The 27196-nt window shown below is 39.5% G+C and overlaps 1 protein-coding gene across 9 annotated transcripts in view; it reads left to right on the forward strand.

Moving 5' to 3' along the window:
* LOC117236706 (MAP7 domain-containing protein 1-like) overlaps positions 1-27196 on the forward strand; it is a 173044-nt gene that overhangs the window by 20794 nt on the left and 125054 nt on the right. Inside the window, exon 1 of one of the 9 annotated variants that reach the window (XM_033499883.1) lies at positions 12759-13156. The exons of 6 other annotated variants lie outside the window; for them this stretch is intronic. In XM_033499883.1, coding sequence (XP_033355774.1) covers positions 12955-13156 — 202 coding nt within the window. In that variant the 5' untranslated portion in view covers positions 12759-12954. Of the gene's footprint in view, positions 1-12758; positions 13157-27196 lie in introns of those variants that run through there. 2 more of the 9 variants (XM_033499886.1, XM_033499889.1) reach the window with 2 other exon arrangements.

Below are 27196 nucleotides of genomic sequence, written 5' to 3' on the forward strand. Positions count from 1 at the left end.
TGATGCAGTTGATGGGAAGCCCCCCCACGTGTGAGACCAGCACTGGAATGCAGCTCGAATAGCTGCGTATGTGGTCGCTTGTCAACCTTAATCCGTTTATCAGCATCCAATTTCTCGCGTAAAGAGGAGCGATACATTTTCGAGCGAGGCTACCAGAGATTTTGAATAAAGTGGAACAATTTATATAATCAGGATTTAGATAGTGATCGATGTAATCCACAAAATTTAAAAGTACCCGTGAAATTACCTGTATATAGTTGAGATGTTAAAACTCAATGGAAAATAGCAAATGATCACGCCTTAAACGTAGCGAAATTTTACAAGCTACAAATTAGAAGTTACTATCTAATAAATTCTCTTGTCTAACAATAACAGGTTTAACAATGAAATAAAGATTTGGGAACGAATTTTATAAATCATACAAATCGATTGATTGTTTACTTTGACATAAAATCGTACATTCGGACGAGGACTGTATCTCCTTTTTGAACTCTCACGAACAATCATAGCTGGTCAAATGTTGCTTGTGCCGATGACCGACACGTATTGATCTAACTTTCTTAATTCGAGGAACTTGCACCGACATCGTGCTATTGTGACTCAAAGTTGACAGAGAATTCATCATTCAACGAAGTCTCAACACCAGACGTTTCTAAAGTAGACGAAAATTTCTCAAGAAGTGAAACGACACATGGCGTGATGGTAGCCAAACGAAAAGAAGCCTGTAGAGACACGTGGCGTTAATTAAGTCGCGGCGAAGGCAATCGAGTCTGAGCCACGACGCACGAAAGTCGAGGAAAGTGGACGAGAATCGCGTGTCGTCGTCGTCGCGCCTCGTCACGTGTTGAAATGCAAACGTGAGGCAAGACTCTCCGTTTCGTACGCTCGAGACATCTCGTCTCGAGATCGAGCCGTGCCCTCTTGTCTCTTTTCGAGGAACTCTGAACGGAGCGTGTCCGAACGCGTGCATCTTGATTTTCTGCGCCGCGTCGGTCAGCTTTCACTGCTCTTGTCTACTTTTCGTATAAAATAATCCATCAATTATATTTCTGTCATGTCTATGTGAACTTTCTGTCATCAATTAACGTAGACGAATAACTTGCAGACGTGTCGGAATTATCGATTCATAACGAATGAATTTTGATATTGTAGTTTCATTGGAAAGTTCATCGTGAAATTTAGGAAACGTGTATTTGTAGGTATTTGGGAAATTTCACGATCGTTTCTCCGAAAAAGCTTGTCATTGTCAGCAATGAATTTCTCGAAGTAGTTTCTACAGGCTTCTCGACTACTCAGCTTCCTGCAATGGAAAAATGTTTTGTAAAGAGCAAAATATGCATAATATGCGATAAATTCTCGATGAACATTGAACACTTTTTACAAGGTCTTTCTCCCTGTTGGAAAATACCATCGATATGAATCAGTACGAGGATTTTCCCTTTAATTGATGCATTTCATGTCCAACTGAAAGCAGTACATATCCGTCAATCAATGATTTGCTGATTGGCTGGTATGTAATAGAAGTTGAATGCTCTCTACTGAGCTTTTATTTTCTATTTATTTTATTATATCTATTTCCTGCGCAATGAAATGAAAGTAAAGTTCCATAGATTTTTCCAAGCATTTATGTGTATGTCCTAACACTTATAGCCAACGATATACCTGTGCATAATAAATAATTTTTTTCAATTTTTCTGAACTGTACAATAAATAGGGTATAATAAAATAAACCGAGTGTAAAAAACAACACGAACTTTCGAGCAATAAAATAACTATCCAAAGAACAAAACGTAGTTAAACACAAAAGGAGAAGCGGTGTTATTCACTTGGCGAAGCGCGTAATTCGCATCCTTTCACGGGAGTCGCATTGATCTTTAGGCAAGGAGCAGGTATAGGACGAGTCGAAGCGTCACGTCGGTCACGTTTTCTCTTTCCTCTTTCTTTCCTGTCCCTTCCTTTTTCTTTTTCTTTTTCTTTTCTCGCGCAGCCCGTTTACCCTGTGCTGTCTGTAGGCGTTAAACGCGAGCCAAAGGATACCGTCGATCGATCGAACCTATCATCTGGGTCAACCTCGCGCCACTCTCCACGTGTACACAGCCCTTTTTATTATCCTCTGCGCTCTCGAACTCGCCGCATCTACACGCTGATATCACAAGCTAACGAACTTACCCGGAGATACGGTGCGCGATTAATCAACGAACTCGAGGAATCTGCTCGATTACCTTGTAATTAGTTACGAGTCGCTGTATCCTGGAATTAAGAACCGAACGTGCTTCCATTCGGTAGGTCCGTTTGATCGGTCAGAGATCTTCTAACGGACGATGATCGAGGATTTTGTAGTGTACGTTGTGTTATGTTCCGTGAGATCCACGGCTAATGGGGAACCAGTGTTTCGCAGGCGCAAGAACACTGCCGGTTGCGGAGTCGTAACGAGACGATACTCCTTGTACTATGGTATAATTACGCGGAGCAACTGTTATCTATGGCTTGTAGTTCGGTGAAAGCCTAAAAGGGGTAGACAACCTCGGTCACGCCTACATCCTGCTCGGAATGTTTGCGGTTTAACGAATTATTTCATTCGACTCCTATGCATCCGGCTAGATAAATTTCTGGGCAAGCGAAGTTAACGAAAATCTCTCATTAAAATAATCGTTAATTTCCTGGAAAGAGGCCAAAGCTTTTAATTTGATGAATTCTACGGATATGTCGAGCTCGAGTCGTTGTCCTTTATTCGATAAAGAATATCGTGTAATACGACATACAGGGTGTCATAGAAGAGAACGCGAAAACGAGCAGAGAAAAAGAGAGAGGGAGATTTTGAATCGATAAAAGCAGAACAGAAGCTAAGGGCGAAGCGCACGAGAGTCGGGGCAATTTAATCAAGGAGATGGAACTAACGAACCCTCTACCTTCTTTCGATCCTTTAATCCTTGCTAAAAGAGAAAGATAATTCTTGTGTGTCTTGGTCAAGAACTGAACAAGGATCTTTCTTGTTCATAAAGTGGTTAAATATGGCCGGACTTGGGTGAAACCGTTGTCGGCATTAAGGTAGATCATATCGAAAGCAATACTCGATCGTTGTTACCTTGTTGTCTCGTTTATCGTTAAACTTTCTTCGAACGACTTGGAGTACACAATAAAATGTATAATTCAGTTCCCCTTAAGCGCGTAATCGGCCAGAATATGAGAAAGGAAAGTTGATCGATGTTTTCGATTTAAGTTAAAGACTTTCGTAGATTATTGGCTGGTTATTTATCGAAGCAATTCTCCACCAGCTACCACCGTTCGCGTAGAACAATTTTCCATCCACTTATTCCCGCGGCGATAATCTTCTCACCGGAGGAGAACATTCGCCTCGATCGCGATGGTTCGACTTTCGACGAGAGCAACGAGATACGCCAGCCGCTGACCGGACGAGATGCGATACCGCGGATTAATTCGCCGAGATTAAAGACACACGAGGACGATTGTTCGTGTTTCTCCGTGTATGTGCACCCTCTTTAGATTTCTAAGAAGGAAATACACTGGTGCTCATTGTACACTTCATTTCTTATTGAAACGAGAAACTGTAACGAAGCCGCCAGCAAATCCGGTGAGATTAGCTTCGGAAGAAGAGATTACACGCCGCGTCGAAAATATCGATTATCAGATCGATACCACAACAAACACCATCATCGAGTTTCATCTAACAAGTTCACAGGGAGTTATAGCGAACGTTAACACTACGATGACCGATTGATGATGCTATATGTAGTATCTTGTATCATGTGAGTGTTGGCTATGCGTACGATACATACAGCGACTCATGAAAGTCATTGAACATTTATAGAAATCTCCTTACGGACCTAGCAAAATCCACATTTACTGAACCTTTCACGTGAAAACTATAAAACTTGAGATTAGCTGCTCGTCATAGTGTTAAAGCGACTCGAATTAACTAATACTAGTTAAATAATGTTAACGTAAGGTTAACTAAAATTTACAGAGAGAGAAGTCCCGATCAAATTTCTCGAGTTTCGACGTTATCATAGTTTCTTTGACCTTGCTCCAAGATTTCTGCAGACTCATTTAAATTCCTCCAAGCTTCATTCGTTAATTTGACTCGAAGTGGAGGGAAATGGGAGCAAAGCGCAGCAACGATTCTTCTTCGTGTCTGCTATCAAAAGGATCTTCGTTCGTATCTTTCGCCCCCACATAATGTAAGATGTAGGGAACGGTCGTGCTTGTTCGTGAATGGAAATTAGAAGAGTGTATTTCGTGTAGCGAAATCTAGCCCCCGTCGTGGATTTTTCACCCTCGAACGTTTGATTCCACGTTGTTGTGTTGCTTATATCCGGCAACCTCCGGTTCTTATCTTCTCCCCAAGATCTTTCAACGGGTTCGAGAGGCTCGACACGCCGTGAAAGATCGTTTTTCCTTGGCCCTGGTTGCTCCACTTTCGCCGACCGTGGTCGATCGTTTAATTTACAGAGAGCCAAGAACTTGCTTCGCGGAAGCTCGGAGGAAGGAGAAAGAGAACAATATATATGAAAATGGGGGGAGAAAAAATAGAAGAGTGAAATAAAGAAGCTGGTGAAGTCTTTTTGGTCATGGGTGTCTTGGTACCTCCTCCACCCGAGATATTTATTACAGCGGAACGAAGTTATTGCCTGTCGAAGCCACGATCCTCGGCAACGATCATAGGAACGAAATTATTTGCGTTCCTTTTGCGCCTTCCGGGAATCAGCGAGGTACGACCCAATTCTCGTTGATACACGTTTCGCCTAGTCGAGTTAGGCTCGTATTGGGCCAGATTCAGCATCTACAAACGAATTTATTAGGAACTTGGGTACAAGTGTTATATAGAACCCTGATAGAAAATTCTACGATCGCTAGACTGTGGCTGTTTATGCATCCATAGACGATATAAAACTGCAAAAATACATGGAATGCACGTAATCTGCGAAAGTATAGAAAATATCAAGTTACATTTAACGTGCGAAACAAGCCTCCGATTAGATTCTATTTCTTTAATTGGACTCATAAATGTATAAATTTCTTCTTTACATCGATTTCGTTTTTCGAACAAATGCACTTTTTTCGTCTACCTTGTCGCCACTCTTGTTTATTGGCAGACCGTTGGATTCCATACAGGGGATTTTGTTGCGTACGAGAATCGGTCCGTGGAAATGAATCGATCGTAACGGAATTGGATAACGCGTGGCAGCGTTTCAGTTAACTCCCTTTAATCCCGATTAGCCGAGCAGACACTATGGCTAGCGTGAGTGTGGCGTTGGTAAGTCGTGCCAATTCGGTCGGTTCTTACGATTATCCGAAGATAAGCGAGCCCCCCGTGTTATCGATAAATGTGGGTCGATCAGGCGGGGCCATTGATTTTCCTTCGTTTCCTTTACTTGTTTTTGAATTTCTTCCTGATGATTCACGCGAAAATCTACGACTCGTATGAGTCGATTAGCAACGGAAATTGTTGATTACTGGAACATATCCCCGGCCTGTTAAACCGTTCAGATCGTATCTTTTGCCACGCGTGTATTACGCCGCGAAATTGACTCATTTATCACGTGGAGTAGAGAAAGAAGAACGCGCGCGCGCGCGCTAACGCGACTCAACCATTGCGACTCGCGAAAGAATCGCATCGCAGATTGCGTATCATCGTGTTGCCACTGAAAAACAGTTCGCGTCGCTTTCACCGCGTGCCATCTGCTCGTAACACGAGACCACGTACATACGTACGTCACGGCAGATTTAAACGGTTTTTGTTTTAATTATTTTCGCGTCAACCTTAATTACGAACGGTCTATGGCTTTGTTTACCTTGGAGGCTGCACGGATTGGCGTGTGGACTGGATTCTAATCCGAGTAAACGAAGATTGCTACAGTGTTTCGGAAAGAATCCGAGGTTACGACGTTTTCAAGCTATCCTTATGTTTTATACGATACGTAGTTACACTCCCGTTCATAAATAGTAGGACACCTACCGATTTCGAACAAAATGGGATACAATAGAATTCCGTTTATCTGCGTCTGTTGGAACGAATGTTAGTTTCAATCAATTTAGTTGATACCCGATTAATTGAATTATTGTCGATCGAATCCATTTGTCTGAACGAAAATTATATGTACGAAAAATGATAGATAATTGGGAAAATGATATACTATGAACTCCAATTATATAAAATGTTTGTTACTCGACAAATTCAGATAAATGGAATTCCACTATAATCAATCCGGGATTGACAGGTTAGAATTATATTATATTCATATCAGACACATAATTCAGAATAGACAGAAAGAGATTTGTCAAAATTACGTGGAAAAATTATAAGAAAATACCTGTTTATCGCATTTCTTTCTAATCCTAACTTACTTTTATAGATATCCTAGTAGGTACTTCTGAACGGGAGTGTACGTATAAAGAAGATCGTGAAATTCGCGTGGAAAGCGGACGCAATTGGAAACGCGGTTATGACACATCCTCGATCACTCGTAGAAATCAAGCGTTCGCGTTATTAAAACGCTCGTGGCTATAAATAATCGGATCGGACGTTAAACGATCGTTGGCTAAGAGAAAGTCATGTGTACGTGACGTAATTTTTGTAGGGTCCCTTTTGGCCGACTCCTCGTTTTTCTTCTATTAGATTTTTTTTCTTTTCTTGTTTTCTTTTTTTAACGAGCAATCGGGATGATGACGCATGGTCAGTGCCGAGAAGAAGGTCATTTTTGCGCTCCTAGTCTGATGGATTTTTGCGCCAACTGGACGATCGTAAAAAAGATAGTAACTAATCCGAACGGTACACGAAGCTACTTTTGGCTCATGGTCTCGCGGATTACCGTCACGTCTCGGCGTCCCTTTTCTGGACGATCGCGCGTATCGAGCATCACAATGCCGTAATATCATACACGCGAGCTACGAAATAACGGGGACTCGCGTGACGCGTCAATTTAGCGATGATTTAATCCTCCGCGCCAACCAGTTTTCTATGCATTCCGCGCTTCTCGTTTGTCGGCGCGTAGCTGTGCCTTCGAATTATTGACATTTCACTAAGTTTTCTGATAGCAGTCGCTGTGCGAACCTCTCAGTAATCAAACCGATCAGCTTTACTTTTTGCAAACTTCTCAATTTCATTATCTGGATGCCTTATTATTATTAAGCATCTCAAAGAAATAGATTATTTCCTTCCATAGGTTTATTTGTTTTCCAAGAGAATAAAATAAACGTACGTAAATCCCAATAGAATTCTTAAAGTATTGTATCGTTCGACACATTTTCTTTACATTCTAATTTATGGAGTTAATCAATATATCTCAACGTATTACACACAATTTTCGCTATTTGATCCGATCTCTTCGAAACGTTAAAAATATTGGATCGTATTGAAACTTTTCACAGCTTCGAACCGACCTTTGAAGCGTTTTATCGAATATTCCTTCGCTGAGATCGAGCATTTTTATTTTATAAAACCATAATTTTATTAGACTCTTCTTAAAAGTTTTCTGTCTAATGATTATCCGAGGTTATCGCAGTTTAATCATCGGCATCGCAGATCATCCGAAAATCACCGAGGGTTGCCGAGGTCATATCGTGTAACTTCATTCGAAGATTTAAGATGCCATTAAGATCTCATTATAGGAGCCTTAAGGTTCTTCAAAGATCTCTCAATCATCATCAAGTTCATAGCAAAATCGTCGTAATAGATTCTTCTACGTGCGAGATGAGCACTTTAATATCCCATTTACAATCAATCATCCATTCGTTTAAAACGACCAGTTCAAAGGTCATCGTGAAAGCTTTTCGAGCGACCAAATCCATCCGTAGAAACGATTCACAACTGACAATTCGCCTGAGCCAAGCAACGTGACAAGATACCGTAATCAAGAACGAAGAGGAAGTTGAAGAAGAAGAAGAAGATCTCTGTCAATCCTTGGCCTGTCGGCAGATCGTGTGTCTGGTTCGATCGCGCCATGTACGAGGGCCGCCGCTATCAGACGAGTCAGACTGCTGGACTTGGCATATTAGTCCCCATAAAAGGGACATCGATCGCTATTTCAGCGACTTCGTATACGAGGCACGCACGCGGAAGATCAAGCCGCAAGAAGCTCCTCCACCGCGTGGGTAACAGTATACGATCGATGGAACTTCGGTTGGTTGTGAAGTATGCAGCGGTTTAACTTCTCGGTCAAAACTTTTTTCTTCTTCTTTCGATTTCTCCGTGGGATCTGGCAAGCAACTTGAATTTTTCAAGTTGTCGCGTCCCACCGCCGCGCCGCAGACACGCGCCCGTCTGCTTGGAATATTCATCGACCCTCGGTCTCAGTTTCAGATTCCACGAGAATTCGGTGCGGTTGCATAACGAAACTTTTTGCAAGCAGCGAGCAAGGACGAGGCACTTAATCGAGCTCGATCGGACTTGATACTGGAAACTCGTAGCGGTAGACTACTTTCCTCGGTGCAGATAACTGCTTCAGCGTCGTAATACGCTTTTAAGCGGGGCATCCAATTAACCATCCAGGTAACAGGATCAAAGGAACACGCCAACGAATCTGACAGAATTTCAGATACGGTTGTGCCATGTTGATTGGCGGGGATTTTATTTCATTAGCTGACCCTCGCTATCTCCGCTGGTTTTCGAAGAGAAGAAACAAATGAAAAACGAACGAAAAAAAGAAAGAAACGAGTTTGTCAGATATTCGTATCCTACTCGCGCTCGATGGTAAAGAAAGATGTTCCCACGAATATGCTTCCTTTGATAATAATTAGAAATATATCTAGCATATATTTCAACACAAGTGGCTACTTCATAAAGTGAACGAAGGCTTGCGAAGACTTCTATGATACAGCACTCGACACCATTTTTTAAATCAATGTAACAAGAAGCTAATTCAAAATATACAGTTAGTTGTATAACATGGTAGAATATACCTGACCTAAGTGATCAATGGTTATATACCTACTTTCTTAAGTCATTGTACGTTAAACGGACAAATGTGTCGGCTATCCATATTCCTATAGCGTTCAACGTAGAAAAAAATTACTCGGGATTTCTTGGAATCATAACCCCCTCGATACCTGGTCAGGTAAGGTCCCGACCAATATAACACTATTATAACGGTTCTATCGTCGAGCATCGAAATTGTTCCCCATTTGAGACTGAAACCATCGTTTCAACCAACGCATTCGTTTCCATATTCCTTCTCCAAAGTTTTGCAGTGTCAAGTCGTTACATGCTTCCGAGAAACGTTCTAACGATCGTCACGTTATGCAGTATAGGTTCGGTGCAGCTTCATGAAACATTCCCTAGCTATAAAAGCGAGCTTGGCGCAAATTGCCAACCGCGGTCGGCCATGTCGTACGCTGGGGATATTCTCGCATCGCGAGCTTCTCACTCGACCGGCTCGCGCGCCTCCTCCCACCTTCCTCTTGTGCGCGTTTACGCTTAGAGAACGCTCGGTTTATCTTCAGCAAGAAAATCGCGGCCTGCCTCAACAGATCCGATGGATCGATCGAAACAGCACGCCGCGTTGTCATGCTTCGATAAGAAACACAATAAAAACGTGTACCAAGTACAATCTGGCGTTGCTCGAGTTGGCCAACGGTTTATACTGTTCAGGTGAAAGTCCATGTCTGTTTGTCTGTTTTTTTTTTTTGTTATTTACAATTGCTATAAACAATTTGCTACATGGAAGGTAATAAATAAGAAGCAGACATATGGTTATACATGTGTAACTTGAGAAGAAACTATTATTCACGAAGGTATTCGAACATTTGTAGACTGTTTTTTTTTAATGTGTTATATGTGTTATACTAGACGTTTTGAAATTTCATTAGCACTGGTACGAGACCCGACTACTATGATTATATTAGCAATGCGTGAAACAAATCTGAGAATGTATATAGAAATTACAAAGTATTTAGTTCAAGTAAAGTTCCGCACAGATCAGAGAAGTATTTAAATCAATTATCTTGTATTATGTTAAGAAACCTCGTTATTCAGTGGGGCCATATTTAACACATATTATATCTGTTTAAGATGGCTATTTATACAGTATGATACTTTTTGTTCTTTTTTTTTTTACTAGACATACATATGTTTGCAATATAGGTCTTGTAACGTCTATGTATTATATACATTCAGATTTGTTTTAAACTTTATCGATATAATTATGATATCGATTGAAAAATTAGTAAAATTTTAAAATATTTTATATAACACGCACAATGTACTCATGGAATATTTTATAATATATTTTTATAGTAAGTATTCAAGTATTTCCACAAGTCACTGAATGTTACTGAAAATCCAAGTTCTACTTAAGACATTTATCCACCGATCCTGTTCCTTGGATATGTGTTCTAGAAACGAATTCTATTATAAACTCGTTTTTTCCATTTCTTTTTTATTTGCCGAGTCAGTGAGCTTCCAGTATTTTCAGTGCTGTATCCGCTGCACACGCAGTATAAATATGTATTCACCTGATTGTATGTGCGTATTAAAATGCGCATTAACGATCGCATCTTTGAGATCACTTCCTTTGCTTTCTGCCTGTTGTGTATCGCGATACGCTGTAAACGGTCGTAATTACCGTTTAACTGTAATTCTAGGCACAAGTAATTGCCATTTAGCCGTGCGTAGAATAATGTTATAATCATAATTTTTTACGACTCCGTTAAATCTTTGGAGCGTATACTGTTAAATTGGACAATGGTTACGCGGGGAAATAAAATTACTCGCATTTAGCAATTGGAAAGCCTTAAAATCTTGGAAGATTTTTTAAAGAGACGGGTATCCATCTTTGAAACAAAACGTTGAGCTTCTAGCTTTTTCGAGCAATGGGAACCAAGATACACGAGTGCATGGGCTATGAATAAGCTTTTACAACAGAGTACAGAGAGTACAATTGTGCTATTGAAGCAAACGTATCGTGGGTAGTGGACATTTACGCGCAGAAAGTCCATCAGTTATTGGAGCATCTCGATCGATGCAGGAGTCAGGTTCAGTTAGCCAGTGAATTCTTTTTCAAATCTCCGGTCCAACGATCTTTCTCGTCCATTCAATTTCGTTTTTGCCATCCTCACAGACCGAACGTGTATTTCATTTTCCACGTTTCGACCATTCTACCATGGTCACTCATCCGTTCAGCGTCGATTCTCTCTTTGGTCCAGACTGCGCGACGCAATTAGATTTCGGGAATTATATTCAGGTGTATAGGCACATGAGTATAGGTTAAAATTACGCGGAATGAATTGAAAGCTGATGCTGTGCTTTTCAATCTCGTTCCGAACGAAACGAAAAATCCGTGTGTCTGCCGGGCGAATCGTGCGTCCGCGTGCTCGGCAATTTCCGGCACCCCTCGGCGGGTCTCTCGAACGCGCCGCATCGCGGCGTCATTCAGTTGAACGCTGACCGCCACGCGCGAAGGATCGCGTTACGTTCAGTATCTGTGCGACGTCACGAGTCACTCCCGGCTGTCAGCTCAGCTGTTCGTGCACTTTGACAGCGAGTCACGTCTCGTGTTTTCCCAGCGTGTCCTCGTTCCATCGTAACGATCTGCCATACGATCGTCGATCAAATTCGCCGCGAGAAAGTTTGCGTACGATTGTCGAGCCGATAAATTGCGTCGAATATTCGCCTTTCGAGTGTCTGTTCGCGAGGCACGTGCTCCTCCCGAGGGAATTAAGTATATAATTAAGTAAAGAACGCAGTGCGTTGAATTATTCCCTCAGACGGACGATTAGAGGTTTGTACGCAAACAGAGCTGCTCCGTTTGCGGACGGTCTGTTGGCAAACACGCTCGTCACACAGAGAATACGACATCGAGAAGGCTGTGTCTCCGATCAACGTTCACCTCGAGCACGTACACCGTTGTACGCGTTCGAAATTGCGCGCCTGAAATTACATTCAGAGGGGGACATCGTCGGGACACGTTCCCAGCCTCTTGGTAGCTTCTTAACGAAGCACTCCGCCTTTTAAACGAATTCAACAAGGCCACTCGTCCGCGGTCAATTCGTACCAGTCCGCGTGGACGGATTCGTCCCGCTCGTCTCCTCGCTCCATTAGGGTTGACTGACCGACCGATTCACGAGTTATCGTGCTGGTCCGCGCGCAGTCTAAGATACATTCGCGAAGCGTGTACGATGCGCTCGTTCCGTCGCGACAACGTGATATATCGTCAAGGAAAACAGAGCGCGTGAAAGGGGAAGAGAGCAAGATCGTGGACACAGAAGCGTAACGCCGGTGGCTATACATCGAGGGAAGAGGATTTCGAGGCTGCCACGCGAATCCAGCGCGTAGTCGTCCGCCGAGAATCGTGAGCCCAGACGATCCGCAGTTAACGATCAACAAAAGTACTGGCCGGTAATTAGAGGTGGATTAATTGGACCGCGAAGCAGCTTGCGTCGGACGCGATGAAAGAGAAGAGGAACGTTGCGAGGAGGAGAGGATCGCTAGAATAAGCGCGCTGTGTTGCTTTCTCGCTTCAGGGATTCTCGTCTGCGACGAATTCCACCTCGTCTCTACGTGTAAATATTTACCGCATTGTCAGTGAACTCATTGGAACTGAAACACTTCTTCGTGTAATACGGATCTGTAAATTGGAACTTGTTCGCGAACAGGTTGTCCTTGTTCAGATTGCAGTTGCAACTTCCAATTATAGTAACTGCTCACTAGTGTGTTTATGATACAGTTGTCAACCTGTGTCATCGTTTTTTCAACTTTTACAAATTATTAGCCATCGTCTTTTTTTTTTATACAAATCTTCACATTTATCGAAAGGACTACTTCCGAGCTTAATTACGATAAGTGAAACTGGGAAGATCGGAAGATCGATAGATCGAAAAAGGGTGGTCGATCGATTGATCACGAGCGCGAGTGAATCGGCGGCGGTCAGCGTGTCGGGGATCGGGTCGGAGGATGCGCCGTCGCGCGACAACGCGATTTTCGGCGATCGTGGCGATAGGATGTTGACAGCCCGTTCTGGGCCTTTTGGGCTCGGCGTACCGCGAACCCTGGGGCCCGCGGAGGGGAGTGATCATCTCTTCCTACTACCTGAAAGGGCACTGATCATGGATAGCACCCACTTGAGACAGGACCTGGCTGGTCTGGACTTCAACTTGCACCTGAACCTGCTCCACACTGCGCCTCGCGGCAACGTCTGGCTATGTGAGTCTCGCTACTTTGTACTAGGTCACTGTCTAGGGATGATAGAACGCGCGCGCGCAATAGACTCTTTTTATATCCTATGAAAACCAGAGGGGCAGAGATTCCGGTTCCATGGAACTGGTCTTTGATGTAGTTTCTCTTGTTTGTTTCGATGATTTGACGGTGTTGCTACAAACACGCGTTCGTGGTTGAAATGTAGACAAATTGCAGGATTCGTATGGTGTGTATAGCAAGTATGTTTGATTAAATGGCTTCGTTCCGTCGATGATTCGGCATTCTAAATACAAAAGTAGGATCTTTTGTTTTTCCTCGCTCGTTCACCTGGTTCGTTTGTTAGAACGACTTTTACGATCGAGACGGAGCGAAATGTTTAACGCGTAATCAAGGTGCATTTGTTCGCATTACGTGTTTTTCGTCTGAATGGAGAACACGTTCGAGGTTACAAGAAATGCTGTTTTATTGGAACAAGTATTCTTTGAATCGCGTGCTCAACGCGGCTTCTGTGTGTTTCTAGCTGTTCGTTTTAGTCGTTTAGCGTTTTCTTTTTGAATGCAGTGAAAATAAACCATAGAGAATTTTTATACACACGCAATCATTCAAATATATATACTATTCATAGATCTTCATAGTAACCGCATTGTGTAATGTTTTTTGCAAATCTCTCGTGTTCGGCTTTGTGCTTTCATAAAACGTACCAATTAATTTCTGAACGTAACCTAGAAATTGTAACGATCGGTGATTACCCGTAAAGTTTTTACTCCTGCATCAAAGGATCATTAAATTGCATCCACCCTAGAACATAATTCTCGGTTCAGCTTCTTGGCATAAACTTACCAGCCAACTGTCACGAGTAAGAAAAGCTTTTCAGATCGATTCCTTTTTCGCTTAATGAAAGTAACGTAGCAATTCAAGGATACTTCATTATTATGATGAAGGCTCTGGTTAATGCCAGATGTCAATGCGAGATGCATTCTGAATATTTTTGCTTCTCCTTTAACATTAGTATTACCGTCCACTCTAATGTAAGACTTGTATCAAAGAAATCAAAGTGAACGGTATATGAAGATTATATAATCATATGTATTATAAAAAATCATTTAAATTCCCAAAAATATATCATTGTAAATCTATGAAATTTCTATGAAAGGCTATAAATTGCTTTATCCACGTATTTTATAAAAAAATCATTCAAGTTCCCAAAAATGCATCGCCATAAAATTATAATGTTTCCATAAAACTTCATAAATTGGTCATTTTGTCTGCCCCAATAATTTTCATATTGAAGTTACGTCGTTCTTCCTAACGATAAACTCTATTATTCAACATCCAATTTCAAGCTCTATTATTACAATTTATTACAAAAATGCATTTTTTTAAATATCGTCGATTTATCACACAATACATATTCGTAAAATTTCCGTTGCCACGTTCGTAAAATTTCACCATTTTATAAAAACATCGGATGATGTCGCGATGACAATCGTGCGTGTCTATCGATGAAAACGTTATGCCGTTCGTAATTTTCGTTACACGGTGTTCTGTCAGTTTTTAATTTTTGTCAGGTCGTTTCGGTGGAGTCAGCAAAACAAGCAGCATAGAGCACGGAATTGTACTCGAAAATGGAAAACCCTTGCCTCTGTGCTGCCGAGGGCTCGGAAAACAAGGGTGCGCGTTATTGGTCCATAAAAGTAGCTGTCGTACGAACACGTCTCGTGTTTCACGTTTCGTGATGTCTTAAACCTGCTCTTTGATCGACTTTCTACCACACATATATTTTACAGGATCTTACGTAATCTTTTAATTATGTTACTGTCAGAACAATTTACCTTTGTATCCTTTAAAAAAATGTATCAAGTTCGAGTAATTTTGCGCTGGAAATTTTTAATGCGTGTTTTAATATGTTGCACTTGAATGGTCAGAATTAATATAATGCGATGAACTTAAATAGGAATATATGAATTTCTTTGCAACCAAGTCAAACAACTCCATTTCTGCATGTTTTTTTATTTCATTATCCGAATACACGATAAAAAATTGATTATTCTGAAAACAAATAATTTATCACCACGTGTTTATATATTGTAAGAGGAGGACCCGACCAGCTGCAAATTTCAAACTAACTCGAGGGAAATAATTCTTGAAATTCACCGATATGTCGCATCTGATACAAACAGTAATTTTGCCAAATGCGCTTACGCATTGTAACTAAAATGAACTCATTCCGGTTGAATCCATTTATCCAAGAGTGAAATTTTATTATATAAACGAATCGCAGCTATATCAAATTTTTGTCTCCTCGTAATTTCAGACAAATGAAATTCTGCGGTAATTACAACGAAAAATCTAAAGCCCGTGAATTTCGATTACAGTTAAGTAGACGAAACTACTCCCCACTTAGACCACGGTAACATCCTAAATGTACTCGTAAAAAATCAACATCCTCGTATATCTCATCGTGCTCGTCGTTAGAACGGTATCATTAATATTCATCGTTGACCTCGTGCTGGCCATTATAGTTTTCGTTCCGACATTTGTTCGTGATGTTATTGTCCGCGCCTGTCAAGATTGATAATTACTTTTACCATAAACGTGTTCCCTTTTTTTTTCCCTAACGTGATGGTCGAACTCCAGGGCTTCATGGCGCCGTCAACTAGCATTTTCTCGTTGGACTTCTCGCAATACAGTTAGGTCACTTATCGTACCAGGACAATCTGGCTGTTTTTAATAGCTTGCATCGTAACGTCGCATAGGTAGAGCTGCTATCCCAACCGTGGTCTAGAAACTTGCAGTCTTATTTAATGGGACTACAGCCAGTAATTTCTGTTTACGTCGCTGTCCCCTTTCGAATGCAACGTTGTGTTCTTAATAACGCGAGGCATTCGCACAACGCTCCTAACCTAGCTTTTTGCTAATTATCGTTAACACTATTACGTTTGCCTCGATACGTATCGGCAGCTAAACTAACAAGGAAGCAAGCGTACAACTTTCGAGTACTGTTATAACTCGGATTTTGCATCATATTTTGCGCGTTACGAACACGCGAGTTTTTTAATCATGCCCCACCGTTTTTCAAACCAACGACACGCGACCGATTTACAATGGGACATCGAGAAATCGCATGGAACACCATTGCGAAAACTGGCTTGGTACAATCACGTGTAATTTTCTACATTCCATTGAAATACCCTGAAATTCGCCGACCGAATGCGAAAAATTGTTCGAACGTGTTCGCTTGTTTTCAGCCCGTCTAACTGAAATTAATTGTGATATTTTGAAACTGTTGAATGTGGTCGATGGACGTTCATGGGCCAGTCTGAAAGTCAGTTTGATTACGGATAATATTGCTGTGCAACGTTCTTTTCCTTACGTAACGCGAGAAAGGTGGAAACGAGCTGGCGACTTTTTCCCCTTTTTTCCTCCGATTGTAAATGAACCGTTCAGCTGTGACGCGATAGAAGCACACCTTTCAAAAAGAACGAGAATTCCTTCAGGAATTCTAGTCGAACAGACTCGAGCATAATTGCTATACGAAAATTCCAAACGCTCGTTCGATCTTATCTTTGGCTACGTGTTTTTTTAAACTTGCACCTTTATTTTCCAAAGTATTTAGAACGGAGTTCTAGTCAAGTATTCAAACACTTCCATATCTTTGACAAAATGCAGTGTAGCCAAAATATGTATAGATGGATCTGCAATGATTTTATCCGTTACTATAATTATAATTAGCAGCGATGAAATTAATTTCCAATAGCTAATATACAATGACAGAATTGGTGTACATAGCTAAAGATTGTTAAATTATGTTGTTCTTTAAAATCCTCTTCGTTCTCAGGTTGCTTAATTGCAAAACTATGAGTCAGACAAACTGACACAAGCCCGCTAACGCTATTTCAAACAGTGATATCTATCAGTAATTACATCAACGATATACACAAATGTACAGACGTACATCAACGTAATCGTAAAGAAGGAAGTACATACCGCTACCATTTTTTGATAGATAATTTCTATTTATAACCTGCTAGTACCATAAGAAGGTGACAAATACTATATCTAGTTACTAATATGTACATTTTGATAAAATTTATATTCCATCGTTGCATATTTATTAAAGTGTCTATAGATCTATGGAGACTACGAAAATTTGTAGAAATTTGAATGTTCGCCAACAATACGATTAAAAGAAGATAGTATACCTAGGCAGATATATTGTTTCTGACTCGTCAAATATCATAATAATTACTATACTGTGCGCATTTTTTCCATCTTTTAATTTTCTCTGATGGTACTCTATAGTTGGTTCTCTACTACCAATAGTGTGTCACGTGTTTCAACAATTTTCAATAGTCGTAGTTTAAATAGAAATTTAAGAATCTAGTTTGCATATTCCTCGTGCAAACGAATGAAGTTATCCGCGCAATTCCATCGAACTAGGTATAGACCTTGAATCGACCGATGCGTAATCCTAATAATGAAAACGTTATTACGTTGTCGTTGCAGGATTGTCGAGATCTCGTTCACCGTTGGTCGAGCAACGTAGGAACGCGATAATGATTAACAAAGGCTCGTTATTAGGCTAGTTATTAGGCTCGTTATTAACCTCGCTGTAACTCTACGCGAAACGAAGTTAGCGGAGACACGAGAGCACAAAGATTACAACTAAAACGTGGAGATAGTGTTTTCCATAGTTCGGGTGCGGTTATGCTGTCGTAATCGCGTCTTTCAACGAGTAGTAGTCGACTTTGCGCTTATCCCAGATGTTTCAGGCGTTCGTTTCTCATTGTTCTCGATAAAGATCGCTGCTTCTGTCTATTCAATTTCGAATGCTTGTTTCGTGTTTGGAGGGTAGAATCTTTTGATCATCTTGATTTAAAGCCAAGAATAGAGTTCAAGTTGGCGTTTCGTGTTAGGGTTCGCGATTATCGGTTCACGTTATGTTTTCCAAGATCTTAACAAGCGTTTAGCGTGATTTGTTTCTTGCGAGATATTTTCTACCATCGATGTTAATTACTATTCTAACATGATTTTTAATTTTTTAAGTCCTGGATTGTATTATTATTGTATATTTTCATCGTTTCTAAACGAATTCTAATTCCGGCAAATTATTTAAAATCTAGAGGACAATGTTAATAGAAAGTGTACTAGTATATAATTTATTTAATCATTTAGAAGCCAGTTGACTATTTAATAATATAATCTCTTAGTTGATTATTTAACAATGTAATCTCTTAGTAGCTGTCCAAGTCACGTTTAACAAAATCACCAGGAAATGGAAGTTCAGTCTGCTAAGTAAGTTGCAGGACATTTCTGTGTAAAATAATTATTTGGTTGTAAAGGTTTATTTTTAATCGTGGCAAAAGTATAAAAGTTAAATGATCGCATTTATCATTTTACCAATAAGCAAGCGACGAGATTATTACCAGTGCCAGTCTGCGTTATCTTCGTTAGTTATTTCAACCGCGCTTGCTTCTATCGTCTGCGACGTAATTCTCTGTTCATATTAATAAAATTCCTGCAAGTTCCTGACTTCTAAATTCAAAATCTTTCAATGTTTAAATTTCATATATTTTATCTCGAAAAAATCAGAGCACACTGATGCGATCGCAAGACCATCCTTTTTCAAGTTCAATTAACGCAGTGCACCGCTGTGAATTTTCATCACAAACTTTGCCCCAGGCGCAAATATAGGCTAATGTCTGCAAAGTCTGATTAAGCCAGGGTTTTACTACTTACATAGTAGCGTGATTTCTCACGTGGAACTTCGTCCAGGAGGTTAATCTGGAATAGAATACGGATATCTCAGTGCCTCGTTTACTTGTGCACATTGTATCCATTAATTCAGTCGTCGAGCACTGCTCGCTGAACCGATAAATTGTCGCACGGTTTCTCGAAGAGTTTGTTCGATTCGCCGCGCGATTATTATCAGTCTTCTTGCAGTTCGTGTTATCACGATGCCACGCCTTTATTCACTGTGTGCAAACAGCTTCACTTGTTCGATATCGAGAATTGGAATACGCTCGACGAAGGCAGAAATGAAGTGGGAAAATAGAAAGACTTTCTCATTTATTAGATAGAATCGCATTAATTATTTTTAATCCGCGCTCGACGATCGGTTTAATTAAAGATTCGACCTTAAGTCGGGCCTTGGGATCGCAAAGTACAATTTACCAGGGTTGCTGCACCTACGTAGGATATCTTTAGTAGAAAATTTCCGTGTCCTTTGTCGTTTATCCCGGTTGATTGATCGCATGCCGATCGTTCGTTAATCCAATTACTCGCACGGTAATTAAGCAGTTACGTAGGACTGTCGATTATCGTGTATGGTCTTGCGTACGCTGCAATCGACTATTGACACTGTGAGCCAATAGTTCAACGATTCTTTTTTATATCGCAGGATGAAGCCAGATTCTATTCGCGATAGAATCTGTGATACATTAGGTACAAGTACGGCGATCGTATATTAAAGCTTTCAGAAGGTATAGCCATTTATGTATTGTATTATAATTGCACCCATAATTGCACCTGGTTTATGGAAGAAGACGTAGATTTTTACTCGTGGACTGGAAAAATTATTTCCAAATTAACTTTCTCGTTGTAATACATTAGGAATAAATATTTTTGATATATAGATCAAAGATGTGTTCTGTTTTTAATTAACGATGGAGTAACGAATAGAGTAGAATTAAATAAGACACTCTTTGTATCGAGGATTTTAATCCTTTAATATTCTCCTTATAATCTTTAATTAAAGCTATACAGTATTATGTCCCCATCACTTTTTGCTCATTATCGTATATTATATTATAACATAGTCGAGAGAAACAAGAAGGAACAATTGACACATACCCTTGTTTTCCAATGTAGTATTTTTTTTTATCGAGTTTTATACATTTCATTTGTATAGTATCAAATTTTCGTAGTTATACGGAAGTTCTATGGAATGATAACAAAATTAAATATACTCGCACCTAATCATTTAATATATAAATACTACGTGTGTGTTAATACTTTTTATAGCTCCTGTAGTACTCTCTTTAATCCCCGCAAATGGCTCCCATTACATGATTCGGTACTCGCCTATTTCATGACCCCACTATGTCGTTTGCAGTCACATCTGGAAGTTTTAGAATAGTCGACGAGTTTATTACACTGTTAGTTAATTGGATTAATGTCGTAAGTGATACGTTATTGTCGTGGGCGAGAAATACGAAGAAAGAACACGAAAGGCTCGACCTTGGATGGCACTTTTCAACGGCTAATTTTCACGCCAGAACGCTCGATATAGTCTCTGGTGACACCGAATAATCCTTGTCACCTTTGTCAAACTCCAGATCGATATCGCACCGCGCTGTGATACCTTTCGATGCATGATTGATTATAGAATGTCTTCGCTAGCAGTGGAGCGAAACGTGGAGCACGATATTTCGTGTGACTCGGTTCCGTTTCTGCACGAATGATAAAGCAAAATTGCAGACTGACCCAGATATTTGTATCTCTCAAAACAATTAGGAGATCGTTGGCTAAAGTTATTCCTGGTATCCAATCCGATAAGAACTTCAATGAGTTAAAGCATCGGTTGATTAAAAATATTTCCAAGGATCTACAAAAAATCAGGCTGTCGAAGCGATTTAACAATTTGGTATAATCGGATTATTCGGTTGTTTAATATTATCGTTTATTGTTGTCGGTATTATTAGTTTGTTTAATATTACACGATGATTGACGTTTCCCTTATTGAGGATGATTTATGCTTCTCGACTAACTCGTGTCTTGGTCTTGAAACCAGTATTTTAGTACCTCCCTGTCATAAATATGCATATCATAAATATATATAGATATACTAATGACTGGTGTCTAAATTACCCTTCATATTCCACGTTATGTATCAATATTCTTTAATAAGTTACAAACTAATTAAACGAAACATGTATTCGTTTCCGGCAAAACTGGTTCTAATTTACCTCCAAAAACATCAGAGTAAATATGTTTGCATTAGTATAAAATGACAAAAAGAAACTTTCTGCACAACATAAAACGACATTCAGCCTCGAAAGAATTAGAAATATAGTCGTATTTAAAGTAAAATTCTTTAATATTCTTTTAATATTATAACAGCAATGTGAAGCACTAATTGCATTATTAAGCGCTTGAACAATTTATCCTTCGTCGAAATAATCGACAGCCGCTGCAACGAGCAAAGCATACAGAATGTATTCTGCAATCAACATGTTAAATCAGAACATAATGATCACGGTAATCCCAACTTGTTTATAATATTTAACTTCTTATTAGCTCTCTAACTTCTTCAATGTTTCATAATATAAGTCAATATGTACTTAGAGCAGATAGTAACTGATCTTTTTTCTTTTGTTTCAGGTGAGTATCCTTTCGAACAATTTAACGACACTTTATCACGGCATCTGGAAAGCTGCACGTGAGTATCTGGCTCACTCGTTGCGCATCAGTTTCCAGCGAGGAAAAAGAGAAGAGAAGACAAGCCTTCGTCAAATTTCTTAACTATCATTAAACATGATGAAGCGCGGCACTCGAACGAATTCCTTCGTATATATCGACCGGTTCTTTTCGCAATTAACGCGCGTAAGGGTCAAACCGATAACAATGTGAATCGAATTCCGTGACTAACGATGTTAATGAACGTATCCAGCGGTTTAGCCACGCCCTTATTGACGAATCGATGCTTCTGAAACCGAATCGAAGCGTCGATCTCACGAGCCGGAAACGCGCGTGTGCCATAATGACGGGCCACGTGATCGATGAATTCGTTTTCCTATCCTTGAACACTTATCTCGTTATACAATCGCGCGTTACGTGTGTACGAATCTTTGTCGAAATTAACAAGGCGTGGTACCGAAATGATAGATTCGCCAGGAATTCCACGGAGGAACTGGTAAACCTCTTAATCGATTGAAAATTCGATCGCGATTTGCGATTACGTTACACTGAATGGTCATTGGGATATTTGCAGAACATAGAGGAAAATCGTGGAACTATATATCAACTATATATTTTTCTTCTTTCTTTCTTTCTTTTTTTTTTTTTTACCGTAATGTGGATTAGATATTATAAAAAAGAAAGAAAGACGAATCAAATTGACAATCATTATCGCCAATTAATTCTGAAGAATTGATCTATGAATAATCTCTTCTTTCGTGATCTTATGTTTTAAAATTGCTCAAGTACAATTCGACACGCGGAACATCGTCAATATAGTATACCACCGAGTTGACACTTTATCATAATGGAATTCTGATTAGGTATATCATGACACGACTGATGTTTGGGTAGAGCAGTAACAACACTGAATTGCTAAGTCGCTGGTTCGTGTTTCACGAAGTGGTATTTGACGAAGGAAGGAGGTTCGCGAGCTGTACGTAGGAATGTAGGAGGTTTGCGTGAATGGATATTGATAAACAGCGTTCGTCGGTAGTTTAACGAACTTAGTAAAGAGCTTCGTTGTTAATATACATATCGCATAGAGTTGTAAATTAGATACAGGACTTGAAGACCGCTTCAGTTACTTATGTCTCAAACGATCCCATTAAGTTAGAGCATACGATATGTTGCTTCTCCGAAATTGGAATTTTACAGACTAGTGATAACAATTAAATTTTATCTTGCATTACCACACTAAGGAGCAACTCCATTCCAAGGATTTTTTAATGTGCTGATAATGTGCTAATAATTCTGCTGTTTAATATCCCACAAAGTATTTATACGAATTTAGCATTTTGTTGTTTGATGGACATTTGTAACAGATGATCTTTGTGCCAATCAAACATACGATAGAACGTAATAGTAATAGACTTTTAATATAACGAAGGCAAATAAGTGTAATATACGTAATTATGTTTCCGAATAATCTTATGTGTCTGACTAAAAATGAACATTAATATTATCAACAACACTTGCATGTCTCTAGTACGTGCACTGATATCAGCCACTTTGACCGGTTTAATAATCTTAGTATTGAAGATAATTATCAGAAATACGAAAATTCTGAGCAATTTAATATATGTAATGAAAATTTTACTTAAAGAAAGAAATATCTCATTCGCATCGATCTAACACACCCCCTTTGATAAATTATCTTACAAATCCGTGGATAATAAACAGTTTGCACACAGGATTTTCTCAGATCGTATAATATAATTCTGTCGGTAGATTCATACGCGATCACATTCCTGTCGTTCGACACGACGGTTGAACGTCAATAACGGCAGAACGTCCCTCGAGTCCTTCCGATCGAGCTGTCGATCTAATGAAATTCTCGATAGCTCGACCTCTTTTAGGCGTCGATCACCGCGGTTTATTCAACAGGATTGATAAATATCCCCGCGAGAATCGAGTATTGTCGACGAAAAATACCGGTGAATAGAACCGACCAGTCTCTTCTACTCGTGAATTCTTCGCGAGTCAACCGGCGAAGCTTTTTCTCGTTTTTTCTCGACGATCGGATCGATGTTGGAACTGCGAATAGTCAGACAGAGGTCTAGTCGTCGTATTCCCTCGTAGCCTCGATGACATTTTCTATTCGATGTTAATGGCGTAATAGCTTTTCGAAGCGTGATCAAGAGGAGCGGTATCGATACAGAGACCGCCATTGTATCGCGTTATCAATCGACTACGATCGCCGTGTTCAGAGGCGATCCACGAGCTCGAAGTGTGCTATGATAGTTATCATAGATCTTCAAAGGAGTAATTTATTCGGTTATTGGAACGAATAATTTAATGAGCTTAGCAGAGTATCAGGGCTATATCGACGAACGAGATCGATATTAATTACAATTTGGTGACATGGTTCTGTCTGTTGATGAACAAGTGTTAATGGCGGCTGTTGAGAAGTTCGAGGATTTCGAGTGCTCTCACGGAGACGTCGATTGAGTTAGATGTGCAGCAATTGGGGTCGACTTAGCTTGAGTTCGAGTCTACAAAATTCCGCTGCGAATGGAGCCAATTCTCTCGATAGATTCTGACAAATTATTTTTGAACGAAAGTTATCGGAGCTTTACAGCATCTAAAATTGAAAGAAATTTTGTAGAATACGATAGAACTTCGTTTATATGAACCTGTTGAGTGATAAGCAGTTCATAAAACTAATTGGCAATTATATTTAATTATCTGCAAATATTAGTTATAAAGTAAACTATTTTCTACGATAAGAATGCCATTATCTTATCCAACAAAATTTTACTACTTAACAAGAATTTAAAAACTGTTTTTACCATTTCTTAAATAATAATTAATCTGCATAGTCGATATCTTGTTAGGTACTTTTAAAACTCAGTCTATTATTTATATTCAAAAAGAAAGAAAGGATTTAACGTGGTAAATCATTTTATCAATTTCCAATTTAGAACAATTTCCCGAGAAATTTACTTTGAGAAGAGTTCACTGATCGCTTCTTCTTACTATCATTCTTCATTCATATAATGAATTCATTTGTATAAATCGATTCACTCGATTGGTTCATTTAATGGGACATTGATAAAGACTTTGTTTCAATAAATGTAGTTGGTATAAACAAAGTTCTATTTATAAATTCTAAATGAAAACACGAAAGAGCTAAATCAGATGCTACGAACAAGAGATCGTTTCAACGACGAGACATTTTTATTCCGCAATTATTGCAAATAAAAACCAAAGACTCGCTAACTCTCGTAACAAGCCGAAACTCTCGAATCGTATCGTACTCGAGGAACGTTCACAAAAGATGCACTCGAGAATCTCGCAATAAGGTCATTGAAGCCACCAACCATCCTATATTTTTTACTCTCCAGATATCTATCCAGGAATCTCGAACAAATTGTATTGAACAAGAAGATTAAATATTTATACAGACAAGGATCATCGCGAAAAGTTTAACTTTATCGCTTGGAGCTCTTTCGGGTCTCCTTGACTCTCTCTCCCTCCCTCTCTCTCTCTCTTTCTCTCTTTCTCTACGAGATTTTCGAAAGATCATCGAGTAATTTCTCGGTTAATTTCGGCCTTGGTTTAATACCCAATCGTTTCCAAGCGGTTTGCCAAATTATGTGATGCGTGCACAATGTGTAATCTGATTTATAGATCAGAAATTGGGCTAGGCGACCTGGCACGCCGGATCAATACCTTTTCTCGTTGTTTTCGTTGGTAGGATTCTCTCGAAAATCAGGGAATTTCTTGCGATTTCACAAAATAAGACAATATAATGTTTGTCTGTGCTCTGCTTCAATATTATAGAATGTAATAGATTGCTGAAACCCCGATGTTTACGTTGTACATATCTCGAAAATCGCAGTATAAGTAGGATGAGGGAGATTCCGTGACTGAAAATAGGACGAAGATGAAGAAATTACTTTGGAGACTTGATTCTTAGGAAAATAGAGTTTGAACATATTTAGGCAAGAATTTGCCCGACGTACGTGTATTCGACAAATATTTAAACCCTATTTCATGAAAACCGTGGCTCTCTACGTTATGGATTTATTCTCGCACGTAGACTAACTTCCCATTCTACTGGGAATTCAGGAGTTATATAGAATGGGAAAGGATGTACATAAGTAGCAGAAGTGAAGATTTCCAACAGACTTTTACGCCTTCTCTAGTCGCTTATCGCCTGAACGCCATGAACTTTCTGAAAATATATCGAATCAGTTTTAACCACAGTCTAGTCGATACTCAACTAGACTTTTTATTTGAATGGTGATTTTTTTTATTCGACGATAGTCTTAAAAGCTAAAACCCGCGACTCTACTTTCAATTTTCTCCGTCATACTTCACATTCACATTTATATTCTTCCTACAAGAAAATCGTTTTATATTATTTTACTTTCTAGTAAGTTTCGTATAACGCACGTGATATATTTATAGAAAATTTTTATGATAAGCGTTCAGTGACACTCGTGACTCAACGTATGTAAACATCAGTATTTACTGCTGCAAATGCCTTTATTGAAATTAATTTTATTAAAAATATCGTTTTACAATAGAATGCAAGATCGCTGATCAATTCTCTGCCATTCTGTTACTCACACCGGACGATGAGAGTCTCGATGACTCGTCCCAGAGATCGTAGCGTATTGATACAGTCGACGAGACTCTCTTGAGAACAATGTACACCGACGCTAAATGACGAGGAACTTAGGCGAACGTTTCGAGACTTCGAGACTGGTTGGCGCAATAGGTAGGATGGGAGTGATGAAGTGGAAACGGTTCGTACGTAGACAGACGTGGTCGTTGGACGTTTATTCCGTTTGGCGCCGCGAAAAATTCCGATTCCGAATGCTGCTCGTAATGTGCACCACTCTATAGCTATTCTTTGTTGCGAATCCTCGATGCATTTACAATGAGCGACGAACGAGGTGACTCACTCACTGTTCGGTATAATAACGACGCCAATAAACTGTTCGCAACTTCTGACTTTGATCTTGAATTGGCTTTAGGAATTTCGAGATTGTTGTACGTGATTTATAGTACTAGGAAGATCGAAATGAGAGACAATTCTAGTTTGAACTACATTCTCTTCGATTTAATTTCGTATTCGGTATTAGGAAATTGACAGATTGCGGATATCGATGGAGATTTATGTTTTTGTATGGATAGAACTGAAGGGATAGGACACAAGCAGAGATTCGTTCTTTAATTTACAATTTCCAAAATGTTTTTATAATAGAATCAAAAAGTTAATTTTGAAATGAGGCGAGGTTGTAAAAAGCGACGACTAAATGTATCAATGATTAGAAATAAATATAAGTACTTGCTATTCTTTTCCATTGCAAGCTTGAATCAATAAATATTACCTCTGATACGAGTTAATATTATAACGAGTATTAAAATTTGTTTTACGTGTATATCATCGTGCATTTCTGCATTTTCGTGCTTTTAAATTTCCAATAAATATTCATACTCTAGCAAACCAAGAAAAAACCACAAAAAGTTAATGTAAGTTTATTTTATTAAGAACAGAGAATTATTTCAGTTCCATGAATATTTTTTTTTTTTTTATTCCATTCAGTCTGTCCGTTTGTCTTCGTTAATACCTCG

This window comes from Bombus vosnesenskii, unplaced genomic scaffold (assembly GCF_011952255.1).
Source record: "Bombus vosnesenskii isolate JDL3184/JDL3185 unplaced genomic scaffold, Bvos_JDL3184-5_v1.1 scf7180000013352, whole genome shotgun sequence".
NCBI classification, from domain to species: domain Eukaryota; kingdom Metazoa; phylum Arthropoda; class Insecta; order Hymenoptera; family Apidae; genus Bombus; species Bombus vosnesenskii.